Source organism: Aythya ferina (genome assembly GCF_964211825.1).
Source record: "Aythya ferina genome assembly, chromosome: 1".
In the NCBI taxonomy this organism is placed as follows: Eukaryota; Metazoa; Chordata; class Aves; order Anseriformes; family Anatidae; genus Aythya; species Aythya ferina.
This window is the reverse complement of record NC_140296.1, coordinates 163,701,998-163,717,411: the sequence shown is the minus strand read 5'-3', so window position 1 is coordinate 163,717,411 and position 15,414 is coordinate 163,701,998. Positions and strand designations below refer to the sequence as shown.

Sequence of the window (15,414 nt, the reverse complement as noted above, 5' to 3'; positions counted from 1 at the left end):
CCATCACCTGTTAATGCTTTACAAAGATGCTACCAATGTACACCTCAGAACTGACTTTTTAGACTGACTTACACATAGTGAACATATTTAATGCTGGGGTGTTTTTGACCTTTCTGACAAGCTAATAACAATAATTGATGCCCAGATACCACAGAATAATAGAATAATCCATCAAGGAATTCAGATCCAGTTTTTTAGCAGTGTATTCCTTAGAAATTAATTAAACCTGGAATCTTAAGACAGAATAAGTAGTTCTAGATGTTCTTTAAAGTTTTTGAGATAAATATTCTGGTTTATCCTAGGGGGTGTCAGGAGAGGCTATCTTTCATCTTTTCCTGGTTTTTAATCTCTTGCTCTGCTTCTCCATGTCACCACATTCTTTCATGGGAAGGCAGTCATTTACGTTGCCTTTGTTATGCTCCCATTACTTCTAGTTCTGTTGTAAGACTGTATTTCTAATTAAAGCTTTTGCTTTATGCTACAGTCACCTATAGAAGTCAAAAAGGGCTTTTAATTTTATTTATTTATTTTTTTCTCATTCCATGCATAATTTGACTTCTAGGTTTCTAAACTATGTCCCTTCATAACTAATCTTTGAAGTATGAGACCTGCCTCATGGTTGAAGCTGGAGACAGGAAGCAGTGTCCTTAAGAGAGATGAAAGATTTTTTGAAGCATCTGGCTAGTTTGTTTCACTTGTAAGCTCCTGATCTGGTGGATTGGACATTAGGAAATAATTTTCCCTTGGATTAAATTGGCTGGGTTCTTGGGGGTTTTATCTTCATTCTGCAGCCAGTGTACTATGACTGGATGGGCATTGGTGTCTTACCTTTCTTATTTCCTGGGCCTACAGAAGTCTTTGCTTTTGTTTGTGGCAGGCCCATCAAATTCTGTGCTTTACATATAAGACTCACTAGTCTACTTTTTCTTCTCTCCACTCTCATGATGTTCTATAGTATCAGAAATTCTCATGTTCACAGCACAGTGCAACAGCTCGTCTTTGTCTCTCTTACCCAATGAATCAGATTCTATTGATCAGTCTGCCACGGAACTTTGTCTGAGGTATAAAGCCCTGAGTTACAAGGGAAAGTGTTGTGTTCAACTGGTGCTGAGGATGACTTGCTTCACTCCAGCTGCAGCCCTCCCTTGTGCTCCACGACACCAGAAGATCAAGGGATGCTCCTGTCATGGGACTTGACACAGAGAGACTGCACACACACCTAGCAATTAAGGAGCTGAGAAGTCAACAACTAATTTATAACTGCTTCTGACTGGGAACTCCCTATGGCACTGTGAAGGCAAGGGACAAGGGAAAAAGTAAAAAGAGATGCTGCTCTAACTGATGTTGTTATAGCTGATCAGACCTTTTGTTTTTTAAAGAACATTTTAAAGCTGCTATGAAAACCAAACAAATAAACAACTAGACAGACAACCAGAAAGACCTTAATGCTATTACATGCTTCCTGTGTGACCAGCAAGGTAAAATCCTCAGTTCCCCTTGCATTATCCACATTAGCTAACTGTTTCTCTTAGACAGGCTAAGAAGAGTATAAAAATACAATGATCTTGTTTTACTAAAGTTAATGACAAAACCTCTATTAACTTACACAGGTTAAGTTTCAAGCACTTTGTAAATAACTATACAACGGGCCAGTGATAAGCAGATGGTCTCAATAACAAAAGCTATATTCCATTCTTTAGTGAGCCATACCAGTCCAGACCTTTACATGACCAATAACTTAGAATTACTGTATTACTAATTCCAAATGCTAGACCAGAAGTGCTGAGGTGTTCAAGGTCTACTCTTAAATGCTGGTTCATGGTTTCCCCTGATGTTAGGCATAAGAAACATTCAAGCAATAGTTATTTAGTATTAAAAGCAAGGTCGTGTAGGAAGTCTGTGGAAATATATTTGAACTGTATTCATCACATTTCAAAAGCAGGCTTGGAAAGAAAACATAGAATTGCACCAAAAACCCTGCTACTTACATCATTGGTGATTATTTTCATATTTTGTTTTAAAATTATCTCAGGAAAGTAATAAAAATATATGGATGTATTATCTGACAGCCTCAGATTTCAGTAGAAAAACAGAAGCTGCAGTAGGTGTGCACAAACACCCCAAATTCAGACTGATAACACTTAGCACTTTATTTAAATTTGCCTGTTGGTTCCTTTTCTCTTGCACATCTGATTTGTGCCCAGACTTATCTGTAAGGCTTGTGTTTTGGGGTTTTCTGGTGTGGTAGTTTGTGGTGGTGGTGGTTTTTTTTTGTTGTTGTTTGTTTGTTTGTTTGTTTTTGTCTCCCCTCTATTCTACCTGCCTTCCCTGAGACTATTCTTAGGAAAAATGCTCATGACAGCCTAAGAAAAATACCCCAGTGTCCTTTAGTAGGTGTCTTTTAATGATGTCATTTGCAATTTGAATTTTGGTCCCACCAGTCTGAGATGGGTCTGTGCTGCCTGGGAGCAACATATCAGGGGCAGACCTTGTACACTCTGGTGTGCAATGCTAGATGAGTACTAGTGGAAAAGCTTTGTGCTGAGACTATTCTGTAAATAGAAATAAAGGCTTCACTCTTGAGGACTGCAAGGCAGATATTTTTGCCTTGCACAAGAAAAGTACTGTGATGGTAAAAGCTAAAGAAATGAATTGATAGCTTATCACAGAACAAAATATACTCTTGATTTATGATCTGAGCCAGCAAAGATGTTATGGCAGTATAATGAGAGATGTAGGACAATGCAAACACGTATTAAGCAACCGTTTTCTTCTAGGCTTTAATGTACCTCCTATTTTATTTGTTCTATTTCTATTTAAAGAGTCTTTTTTTTTTTTTTTTTTTTTTACAGTCCATTTTTCCCTCCCCTTCCTTCTTTCAGCTCATCACCGTGATGAAAATTTAGTGCCCTTATCAGGCAAGGTTTCGAGCAATGCTTCAGTTTTACAGCTTCAGCCTTTCCATGAGCAAACATTCACAGCAACCTTTAGCCTCTCTCCTTTCCTGAGTTCTGCTCTTGTTAGTTTTTCACAAACAGAAGTGCCACCTAGGACACTGGAGGGATGGGCAAGAAGTGAAGGAAGAGAAGGAGACGGGGAAGTGCCTGAGAAGGATAGTACAGCCTGTCCTTGAATCTACAGTGTGGAAATCTTTTTTTATCATAGCCAGAAACAACATCGATGTAGACTATCTGAAAGAAAGAGGGTTGGAAGAGAAAAAGAAGAGAGAGAACACTCACAATGGGTCTAAACTGAGCAATAATGAAGCAACTGATTTGGGGTCTGGCCCTTTGGCCTTTATTTCTCTCACTTCACCTGCTGAAGCAAGTTGGTTCAAATAAGTGTAGCAACAAGAATTATGTGATCAATGTGATGCTCATGGCTGACTCGGACTTCCCATCATCTGTTGAAAATTTGACATCAGCTGTGAAGGAAGCTTTGACAACAGTACAAGAAGAATTGACAGGTAAGGCAATGGGTATGGGTAATCCCTTTCCCACTATGATTTCTTCTTAGACTTTTTGCCATAGCTTTCTATGCAAACTGCTTCTCAGACAGGCTCCTTGGTTCTTCATTCACTGTATGTAGATCTTACAGAAATAATGGCCTCCATCTGTAAAAAAAAAAGAAGCTCTCTACAGATAGGCAGAACTATATTTGTTTTTATGGTAGCCGGGCAGACTTTTTCTGCATGTTTTTTGGTTGGGACTGGGAACATGGGAACTGCTGACATGGATCAGGTAAGACCAGAAATCCATCCAGTGCAATAACTTAGATTATTGTTATAGTCCTTGCTTTAACACCTAGCACTTATTCATCCTATTTCATAATTGCTTGATTATGACACGAAAAATTAGACCCTTTTCTCTCTTGGCCAGATTAGCATGTAGACTCAGAGAAGAATTTAATCCCTTGACCCCATATGTTGATCACATTATGTCTAAAATTGTGAAGAGTCTGCCACCCATATATTTTTCCCTCATTTAGAGTCACTGCAGATGATCTTTTATTCATTTGATACCTTACCTCTCCTTTCAGTATCACTAACCTACTGTCAATCTCTAGAATATCTTGGGACAAAGAGGTTCCAAAGAAATGATTTCCTTTCTGTCCCCTAGCTGCAGAAGTTGTGTCCGGTTTTATTGGAAAGTGATATCTCCAATAATGGCCAAGACTAAAAACAGTATGTACTGAAAATACTAACAACCAGCAGTCAGTGCTGGAGCAAACTCTTTATCTTATCCTAAGTAATGGGAGTCAGGTAGGTGGGCTTTCTGGTAACTTTTTGGAATAGAAGTCATCTTAGCATGAGACTACACAGACATGTCACAAGAGGGATACCATTTTTAGTGGTTATCTCCAGCTTTTGAGGCTTTTCACTTTTACATTGCATTTCAGGAGAAAATGTTACTGTCAATGCCACCTTCCACCACTTTAAATCATCGCTATATGTCTCACAAGGCTGTCGCACCAGCACCTGTGAAGGTGTGGAACTCATCAAGCAAATCTATGTGAGTACCAGGCTTCTCTAGGTTGATTTCCTAAGAAGATAAGACTATCTTTCTGCGTTGATGTGTGTCTGCACGTATGCATAAGTATGTGTGCATCTGTGCTTTTATGTATGTCTTTCCATATTAACTTTTGAACCTGTTGTTCAATTTCAAACAAACTTAACAGGCAAAGTTCTCAAAGAAGATATTCCTGTACATTTTGTGAAGACGAGCAATCAAATACAGAGAGAGACCCTATTAATGCCTCCCAGAGGCTGTTAGTAGAGATCTGGTGGCAGTACCAGATAGAGCAGCCACCTGCTTCAAGCTACTTTTTCCATCCTTAAGTTTTCACCTCCATTGTATCTGCACAGCTCTTTGTGGGGCCATTTAACAAAAGTAATCGATTAAAAAACAAACAAACAACAATAGCAACAACAAAAACCACAATCCAAACACTCAAACGGCCCAAGTGGAACACTTGGTGCCCATTTCCAACTGGATCAGTTCCCTGATGTGGTTCTCCATCAAGTTACACAAATATTTGTGCCAGCATAAAGGAGAGAGCTGTGTGACAGCTGGAGCATGCAGGCAGAGTGACTATTAGCCTGGCACCAATACCAACAAAACACATGTAACTGTGCCCAGAGGGCAAAGATGAACTGCATGCTTGCTTCTCACTAGAAACCAGAGATATTGGTTGGGAGAAAATGTATGAATACCCTAATGGTGGGAAAAGCTTCAGTTAGAACTGGTGCCTTACATGATAGTCAAGAAACCGTGTTTCAGTGGATTTTCTCATGTCAAATATCTCTCAGTTATATATAAATGTCACCTCTCAGTGAGGCTTTATCAATCCAACTTGAATTCTCACATCTAACAATATATAATCAAATGCTGTAGTCTTTGCTAAGACAAAGTCCCTCACGACACAAAAAACTACTGGTTATTCAAAGATATATATATATATATTTAATACAAACTTCATATGTACATAAAACTAATCTTCTTTTCTGACACACGGTATCATGTAATTCCAATCCCTCTGTCTGCTGCAAGTGTGAGCACTGCCTTGGCTTCTAATTCCTTATACACATTTGCAACAATTATGACATTTTAATCCTAACTTGCTCTCTCTCTCTCTCTCTCAATGAAGGTCATACTCTCAAAGGCACTATTCTGTCCCCTGCCTTTTCTTGGCTCTCTGTGAATCCTCCTTCCTTCACTCTAGGTTTGTTCTCTTAACCTTCCTATGTCTTCTTTTCTACTCTGTCCTTGCTTTTGCAGGGTAAATTCTGGGAATCCTTATTAAATCTTAAAGTTCTCTTTAATCTTCTATCCACTTCTCTGCCAGTCCCCTACACTGTCCCCACTACCGACCCTTTCTGATCTCTTGCAGGATAATGGCACTCTTGGCTGTGCTGTCATAGGACCTGCTTGCACTTATGCCACCTACCAAATGGTCTCGTAAGTACCATCCCCTCTCTCCAGTACTGTGATGTGAAAGCTATCAACTGTTGAACAAATTTATCTTGTGCACAAGACAGCAGAGACGTTGGGGTTTAGGATATGTGAGACACTTTGATGCATACAGTCAAGGCAGTAAGACTGTTATACACAGCCACTGTGTTTGGCAGGGAGAAGAAAATCCCTTCCCAGAGCCTGTTGATGCAATCTCATTTCTAGAAGGTAAATGTTCCTAATTGCTGACAGTTGGTTCATTATTAAAGGGTTCAAATGATATAACTTGTCAACAACTGCAGCATGAAAGGGAGATATTAGCTTGCGGCACATAGACATTACAGCAACAGGAGTCTGGGTGGGTTTTCAGTTGCAGAGAGGGGCTTGAGTTTCATGTGTCAAAAGAAGGTCCAAAAACCCAACTATCTTCTGTGAACAGTATTTAGATAGGGAGCAGCCAGTTTCATCCCAACTCTTGTCTAAAACATTCCTGAAGTCTCTCTGCTAGTGTATTATACATGGATCTGTGTAATTCTGTATAACACAACACAACACAACATAACATAACATAATTATATATGTGTATTATATATTAAATACATATTATATACTGCATATATTGTATTACATTGTATTATATATTAATATAATGTTATATTATACGTTAATATGTTAATTTTCACATATTAGGAAAAGCACGAGCTGAATTTGTGTAGCCATAGCATAATACATTTAAAAAACAGACAAACGGAAAAAAAAAAACTCAGACAGAACACTGGAACAGGTTACCCAGTGGGGTTGTGGAGTCTCCTTCTCTGGAAACATTCAAAACCCGCCTGGAGGCGTTCCTGTGTGACCTGATCTAGGTGTTCCTGCTCGAGCAGTGGGATTGGACTTGATGTTCTTTCAAGGTCCTTTCCAATCCCAAACATTCCGTGATTCTGTGTATCATCAGTCACGATGTACCAATCAATATCATTGCCCATGTGAACCACTCTCCCCTCTTTAAACTTTGGTAGCCTTTTGGTTTCACTGAGAAATACTCACAAGATTGGGATGCTTTTACCTCAAGCTTTATCAGCTTTTAACTTTATACTTTTCCTTGGGCGGGATGACCAGAAGTTAGATCAATACTACCAGTGAAAGAACGTTATTGATTTATAGAAGAATCAAAATAATAATGTCTTTCTTATGTACAGGACCATGATAAAATATTATGCAACATGCCCCATTTTATTCATTGTGCCTACTAACTTTAAGTGTTTTATATTTTATTTACTTTAATCTGCTGGATATAGAGCTGCCCAGAATAATGCCAAAGTCTTTTTCTTGGACTCTGGCACAGTTAAACCGGTATACAGTAAAAAGTATGAGTAGTGGAAATTTATGCAAGTAGTGAAGTGCACTAACAATAAGGCAGCCAGCTTTGCCCACTGTGCAATGGATTTGCAAATCAGAACACATGCTTTACTTTACAGCACTTTAAGTCAGCCAGAAAAATGCCCATTTCATTAGTGAAATCTCCCTCACATTACTTATTCTATCATTTATGTCTGCATTATTGTCTATCATTTCTGTTGCAACAACTATAAACCCTGTAATTAAGTAAGCGGCCCTTACCTGGAAAATAAAGTTTTGTCATAATAATGCCAACAATGATGGTGCTTTTCACAGGCAATATTGCCTGTCATAAAAAACACTTCACATAAAGAAATGAGAATATTTTGAGTCTAGTCTGATAAGATTGCAACATCTAGGAAGATACTTCTATCCAAATGTTTGTCTGCCTGGACAAAAAATACCAGTGTTTTGCATATTTGCTGCTAGCTGAGGGTTGCCTTATTTGGCCTCCCTGAGTGCTGCTGCTCCTAACTCCAACTCCTAAAATAAAGTGAAAATAAAATACTTTTCATTTGATTTGTAAGAGTAAAGTTATTTTTATTGCAGAAAAGCCCTCACCCTCCAGCATTACAGCAATAAAGAGATAAAATCCATGCCATATTAAAAATTATATTGGTGGGCAGAAAGCTACCTGGCACTGATCACAGATCAGAGAATAAACAAAATGGCCTTGTTCATCCAAAACTGACTTCACAACATTACCAAGACTTTTGGGCTTCTTTATATGTCCTGAGCATGCAGCTCAGATTTGTAAATACATTTTGTGATCAGTCTATAGGTGTGACTACAGGCACCAAAGATTTGATTGCCACATGTAGGTTGGCAAAAAAATTACTTGAGAAACTGCTAAAAGTATACAGCTTCTTGTATCAACGAGGTGACACAATAAGTGGGGAGTTTTCCTTGAAATAACTCCTATGCCCCTTTTTTGTGTTTTGTTTTTCTAGCCTAGCCCTTAGAATAGGTCATATAGATGATCTCATAGCTGCTGGGTAGATTGCTGAAAATAAACATATCCTTTACAAAACAGCTCCTGAGACAGACAACACCTCGTCCTTGACATGAGCCTGGCAGCAGAATTGGATAGGTCCTTGAGCCCTTGGAGTCCCATCATAGCCCTTGAGCTGAAATGGTGCCTGGTACCCAAAGGGGCTGGATGAGGAATGTCTGTGTTGTGCAGGGAATTAGGGACAGTGGGAGAAGCTGTGTGGTTCCATTCAACAGGGCTCTGCAGTGCCGATACCTTGAAATCTGCTTGTGTTCTTTAGGAGCTTTCTGTTTTAGGTTAAGCTAATGCAGGATGCAAGAGGAGAGGGAGTTGGGGATAGAAATCACGTGGCAGATGCCTTGATGCAACAGCAATACATTCAGACCTGTCCTCTTGTCTCTCCCCTCAGAGTTGAAACAATACTGAGCCTGCCTCTGATCTCTGTAGGGAGTTTTGGGCTGTCCTGTGACTTCAAAGAAAACCTAACCCGCCTTCTGACTCCAGCCAGGAAAGTGAATGACTTCTTCTATTCTTTTTGGAATGAATTTGAGCTGCCATTCAAAGCCAATGCCTGGGAATCTACCTACATTTACAAGCAGAATGAGAACTCTGAGGAATGCCTCTGGTAAGATCCAGATCCAACTCTGTCCCAGCTTTTAACTTGATAAATTCCATCTCTGTCCTCAGGCATGGTTCTTACAGGCTGTCATTGAAGTCCTATGTGCTGAGAGGTGCCTTAATGATATCAGGGAATGAGAGAAGGAAAAGACGAATTACATCTTGGAGCTGACTGCATGTCTGAATATTGCACTCTATCTACTTTTAAGTATTCTCAAACTTCTTCTCTTCCTGTGGACAGTGTAGCCCCAAAGTTGTCCTTGCTGCAAAAACATGTTTACTCCATTCTTGCTGTAAATATTGTGACATGAGAGTCTCCATCAGGGTCTCCATAGATGCCTTTTTAGGTCAGGGGTTTTATAATGTTATGTTTCTCTACATTAATTGCTTCAATCTGTGAGCACTATTGTTTCTCTGAAACATTTCCAAAGTTCAAAGTGTATCTTTGTTTGAACAGCATGACCCCCGGTAACTGCAGAGCTGAAGCTATGCTCTCACCAGTTTTGGAGCATAGGAGACAGATTTTCCTTTGTGACCTGAAACATCAGCCTGTGATGTTTCTTGAGAATGCTGGGTTTTCTTCTTGCCTGATACCAAATGCCATTTTAATCAAGTAGATGTTTTCATAAACTGACACTTATCACTACTCTTCCTTTATGGACTCTTATTTGATTTTCAGTTCATGCGGATTATTATTTTTCCAGTTTTAGGACATAAAATTCTGACTTTTTTTTTTTTTTTTTTAAATCAGCTATGTTATACTTAGCTTGCTTGTTTCTCCTACCAATTTTATAAATGTAGTTTGAAGGCTGACAAGAATTCATGGAACTAGCTGTTATATTTCCAAGTCATAACCTGAGGAAGTTACAAATTTTTAAGGAAAATTTACAAATGTATTGGCTTCAGAGTGATAAATACCTTACTTACAGAGTATCTTGTATGGAGAATTAATATATATATATACATTTTTGTTTTCTGAATTAAAGGATCTAAAAACTGATCCCAATTCACTGTTTTGTGAATATTTAGGACTTTTTATTGTTTCCTCCTTTTTACTTTTTAATGGACAGCAACTTGATAACATGATGTAATTGCTAAAATACTTCTGTTTCATACTTTGAAACATGAATGTACTTCACTCATTTGCTACCACAATCCCTATATCTCCATGTCGGTAGCTATAATTGCTGATGTACTACACATAGTTCAATTAAATCCCCTTAGTCCCGCAGGTTTAATACCTTTCATGCAAGTTAATGTATATAAGTTGTTGTTTTCCAAGTGTTTCTTACCTGGTCTTCATTAATGCTTCTGTTCATGACCTTATGTAAAAAATTAAGAAATCTTCAAGCTCCTTTTCTTAAATGCTGAATTAACAAAAATTTTAAAATTAATTTTGTATTTCTGCCCATTTTCTTTTCTTTTTTTTTTTTTTTCACTCTAATACAGCTGTAAAATGCGTCTTATTCTGCTTTAATAGAAACTGTCAGCTTGCTTTTTTGATTGTCTAATTTAAAAAATCCATTTTTGCTAAAACATAAATTATACTGCATGGGCTAATTGTCCCTTGTGGGTATAAAAGCACGTGAATGCCTACAGTGATGGGAAAATCAAATCATGTCTCAACTAACCACATGTTCCTACAAATGAATGATTAAGGATTCTATTCCTGAAAACAGTGGGGAGCAAAAGATATTAGTAGTTTATAGGACAGGGATCTCAGTGTTGCTAAATCAAAAGTTAAACAGTTTGAAAACACAGAAATTTCTTCTTTTTTCCCTCTGCATCAACTTTATTTTAGACAGAATATCTCTTCTCAGACACAACGGGTTGAAGCAAGAACAGGATTTTCTCTGTTATTGTTGCAGATAAAAATGCTCCATTCTGCCTTACAAACAATCGTGTACTGTAAACAGCCTGTCTAGCATTTTGACTTATTTAGGAGAACAGGCATAACGCACATGTTGGAAGTTGGCCATTATCTGACAATACCTGTGCTCCCTGCCTTCTATCAGGTACATGAATGCGCTAGACGCTGGAGTCACACACTTCTCTGAAAAACTGAAGTTCAAGGACATATTGAGGACACCAGAGCAGCTGAAAAGAGTTGTGAAAGATCGAAATCGGAAAAGCAATGGTAGGGGTGTGTGTGTGAGAGTGTGAGGGTGCACCCTTCCCTGCAGGCAATTTGTTTTTTCCTTGGAAATCAGACTGACCTCTTAGCTATGTTTTAAGGATGGTCTTTCCACAGAGAAGCACACACATGCAAATGTAAGATGGCACAAATTCTTTCCCTATCCCAGAGGCCTTCTGGGATGAAATATCCCACCTAGGTATGATGTTGTCTTCCTACATGCTCTGTTTTGTGAAAGATTCAGAAATCCAGGAATCACAACTCCTCCTAAGCAAGGCCTTAGATGTTACAAGAATGCTTAGTTCTCTACCATTCCTGTGTTTGCAGCTCTGATACATATCTGGGCCTTGCTTGTGCCATCAAGGGGCACTTCTTCTGGAAGTGATCCATCTAAACTAGAAAAACAGATGAGTAATACCTCATCTTCTACTAAGACTAAGCACCAGGCATCAGCAGGCCAAGTGAGTACAAGAGTGATAAGTAAACCAATCAAACTATTACCTGAATGCCATTTGACTTAGAAAAATTCATATTCAGTAGCCTGTACTACATCAGAATTGCCACTGCTTATTTGAGTGAGATAATGGCGGTGCTCTGGTGCAATCAGACATAAGATAGACCAGGTGTTGGGGCACCTTCTACCACTTGACTTTCCCTCAAATATCCTCATCTTACTACAGACGGTCCCAGCCCAGCATGGATAACGTGCCTTAGCCCAGCACTGCTACTCTGCTTGCCTCTCAGGCACCATGGAGAAGGTGAATGTCCTCTTCTAATCTGTATCTTTCACCTGTCTGTCCCCATTCTTGCTCAATCTGTAGTGATCATCATGTGTGGTACTCCAGCTGATGTCAGCAGAGACCTAGGGACAGAGACCGTGGATAAGGACATCGTTATCATCCTGATAGATCTCTTCAAGTAAAGTATCACTTTTGCTTTTCTTTTCTCTGCACTTTGCTGAAAGATAGAGATAATGGCAATATTCCATATGGAACTGTTTTTTTGAAGAAATGCTATCACAAAATATTTTTCATCATTGCCTTTCCTCTCATCTTGCCCTTTATCTAAGTTGTTTCATGCTTAAATTGTGGCACATCCTCTACAACATCCCATTTAGTTCACATGAGATTTTTCTAAGGCAGTGACCAGAGCAAGTAGAGTTAACTTCAACCTATGGACTGAGTGCAGAAAGCTGAGAGAATCACAGAGTCCAAAGTTGGAATGGCCATGAGCTGTTCACATGAAGATTGTAAATTTTTCATACAATCTATCCAACCAGAAAATAATGTAAATATGACTTACAGTATATTTTTCTAGGATCTACTTACTCCTTTTTAAATGACTTAAAAGGGTGGTACAGTTGTATCTTCCAATGAGCAACATCTTTGTAACTACATAACTCTAACTTTTCAGAAATGTTCCTTAGTATTCAGCCTAACTATTCTGTTGTTTAATTTTATCTTTCTATTACTAATTGCCTCAGGAATTCATGATCTGGGAGAAAGCTAGTTGACCTAGCCCAAAACCATGCCCAGATTTTTCTGTTATATTTATCCTCTGGTACACCCAGATGCCTCAGACCATCTTATGTGACGCTCTCCTTAAATTTGCTACATGCCCCTCTGGTTTTCCTGAATATCTCAAACCGTGTTCATCTCTGTAAAACAGAAACAAAATACAGACTTATGTTAGATCCAGACTTGAACCATAGAAGACAGTAGGCAAGGTCCTATGTTTCCACAGGTGTCAAGACCCTCAGACAAAGTGATGAATTTAAATGTTTGTCAGATCTGAGTCCTGTTGCAGCCACAACACACACACAGTGTTTAAGCCTCCCTCAGGGGGGACGCTGTAGAATTAACCAATCTGATGGACTCTAATGAAGGTTCCTTTCCATCTAGTTAGTTCAGTCCAAAACTGAATGAAAAGCACTTAGAAATTATCCGGGATTTGTAAAAGTCATGAGATTCAGAGAAAGGCAGGGAGAGGGTTGTGTAGTCAGGATCTCACTGGATGGCTAGAGAGTAGAGCCTGTGGTCTCCAAAAGCTCTTAATACAGTACTTACTGAAATAAATAAAAGGCTGATCAAGCATGAATAATTACAGAAGGCTCATACACAGTGAGTTTTTAATCAGTCTAGCTATAGAAGTGACAGATGCTGCCACTTGACACTAATATGCATTGCTAAATTCCTCTGTAATATGTGAATCCAGTGGTTGCCAGTCTGGGAAGCACTTCAGATGCCCTGTCAGGATGGTGAAACCAAAGACACCTGAAAGCTACAACCTTTCCTGCTTGTTTTAGCATAGTTTTCAAATTCACTTGTTTTCCCCTGATTTTCCTATCTCACTGAATTAAACAAATCACTAAGCTGTCCTCTGCATCTTTCCAGTTGTTTTATGCCCTCCTATTAAATGTTTTTAGTGCAACTTCTGCTGTGATCAATTCTAGCAGGAAATATCAAAATTAGAGGAACATGTAAAAGAATGCAGCAGAGGTCAGAAATATGAAAAGTAAGAAACTACAAATTCCAGTGCTGTAGGTTCCAGGAAGGAGGAAATAAACAGGACAGAAACCAAACAGTTACAGGAATAACAATAATGCACTGCAGGCTCTGTGTTTCAGATTACCGGATCTCATTGATACTACCTTTTAATGTAGGTAAGCACAGAAGCTGGCATGAGGGAATGAACAATGTGAAGGGTTCTGTCTATAATGAAATTTTATTTATGTAACTACTGTTTTAACAGTAGTTTAAAGGGGAAAGGAGAATTATTCTGTCATGGTTACCACTGCCCATATTGCTGACTCATGGGGTTTTGCACTTTGCTTTACAGGAACACATACTTCAGAAACAACACCTCAGCCCGTTACATGCAGAATGTACTTGTCCTGACTCTGCCACCAGCTAATCAGAGCTTAAGTACTGCAAAGACTGTGGACAGCAACCTGGTAACCACAGTATTTTATATCTGATTATTGCCTTCAGTTCATTCATGTTCATGCAGTAGAAAATTCATGCAGAATGACATTTCATTCTGCTGCAATGATATAAAAATACGTCATAAGGCAAACATTCAGGATCTCATATTTCTGTTTTGTGAAGTTCTAGTCAAGCCTTTCATGTGTTCTTCAAGTGTCATGTTCATGGGGCTTGGGGAAGACTTGTAGATACATGACTTTCTGACTCCACTTCTGGGTGACTGTCAATCTTATGTAACTGGAAAACATCACTAAAGGAAGATCTATAGCTGTAATAAGGATGTGAGTGTGGAAAGATCAGATTTTTATTGTGTGCAGATATGCCTAAGTGGTGGCAACCATTATTGCTTGTGCCCAGGGACATTCCAGTTTTTCAAACTCTCAAAAAATGGGATTTTTTTTTCTTTAGGAAATACTTTTAAAAATAAATAAATAAAATTTTCCTGAAAAGCAGAAACTGTCCAAATCCTGTAACTGTTCAGTGAAACTGATATTCCTGAAGTTTACCCAGGAACCAGACTCTGTGTGAGAGTTCCTCCCAGGATTTGTGGCTTTGAATTCCAGCTCTTCAGCAGAGATCCTAAAGCTTCTGGCTGGATTTACAGGGTTTCCAGATCTCCCAGCCTGGGCTCAAATTTTTTTGGGTACCAGCTCCATGGCAGACAGCTGGAAATTCTGGCACAGCTCCTTGCCCCTGAGCTGCGGCCATCTGGAAGCCCAGACTCACTGGCATCACATCAGATTATCTGCACAGGAAGTCTAATGCAAAGCCAGGGGCTTTGGGTCCTTCTGAGCATACCTGCCTAGAACCTACAGTGTAGGATTTCTTGAATCCTTTGCTCAATGATCAGAATGCCAATGCTTTACGTGGGCCTCATAAATTTTTCCCCAACTGCCTGTCTTCATACACCAAAAATATACTGTGTTCACCTTTATTCTTCCAAGAGACGTTGCTGATATGGCATTGCCCATCATTCAGATTCTGGCCCTTCATGCTGGAGTTTTTGCCAAATGGAGATCAACTAAGATATCATAGCTTTAAAATAGAAATATGAACTCTCAAATTGTCATTTTTCTTTTTCTTCTCTTCTAGATGGAAGATGACTTTGTTATTGGCTATTATAATGCAGTCTTGCTCTTTGGGCATATTCTGAAGAAACTTATCTCCTCTCAGAGACCCGTGTTACCTCGCAGTCTCATCAATGAATTCCGAAATACCACATTTGAAGGTAAAAATGACCAGTCATGAGCAGGGTTCACTGAACTGAAGAAAGGAAAGAAATTTGTTTTTAAGCACTCTTAGGATAAGCCTCTGCTATTTTAAAAAAGTCCAAGACCT

At 38.9% G+C, this 15,414-nt stretch overlaps 1 protein-coding gene across 2 annotated transcripts in view; it reads left to right on the top strand.

Moving 5' to 3' along the window:
• Positions 1–2,940: 2,940 nt before the first annotated feature.
• The window catches only part of GUCY2C (guanylate cyclase 2C), a 44,453-nt gene continuing 31,979 nt past the window's right edge, over positions 2,941–15,414 (top strand). Inside the window, exons 1-8 of one of the 2 annotated variants that reach the window (XM_084534595.1) lie at positions 2,941–3,466; positions 4,399–4,511; positions 5,890–5,957; positions 8,788–8,965; positions 10,974–11,095; positions 11,914–12,010; positions 13,931–14,045; positions 15,169–15,304. In XM_084534595.1, coding sequence (XP_084390721.1) covers positions 5,936–5,957; positions 8,788–8,965; positions 10,974–11,095; positions 11,914–12,010; positions 13,931–14,045; positions 15,169–15,304 — 670 coding nt within the window. In that variant the 5' untranslated portion in view covers positions 2,941–3,466; positions 4,399–4,511; positions 5,890–5,935. Of the gene's footprint in view, positions 3,467–4,398; positions 4,512–5,889; positions 5,958–8,749; positions 8,966–10,973; positions 11,096–11,913; positions 12,011–13,930; positions 14,046–15,168; positions 15,305–15,414 lie in introns of both variants that reach the window. The other variant, XM_084534594.1, reaches the window with a different exon arrangement.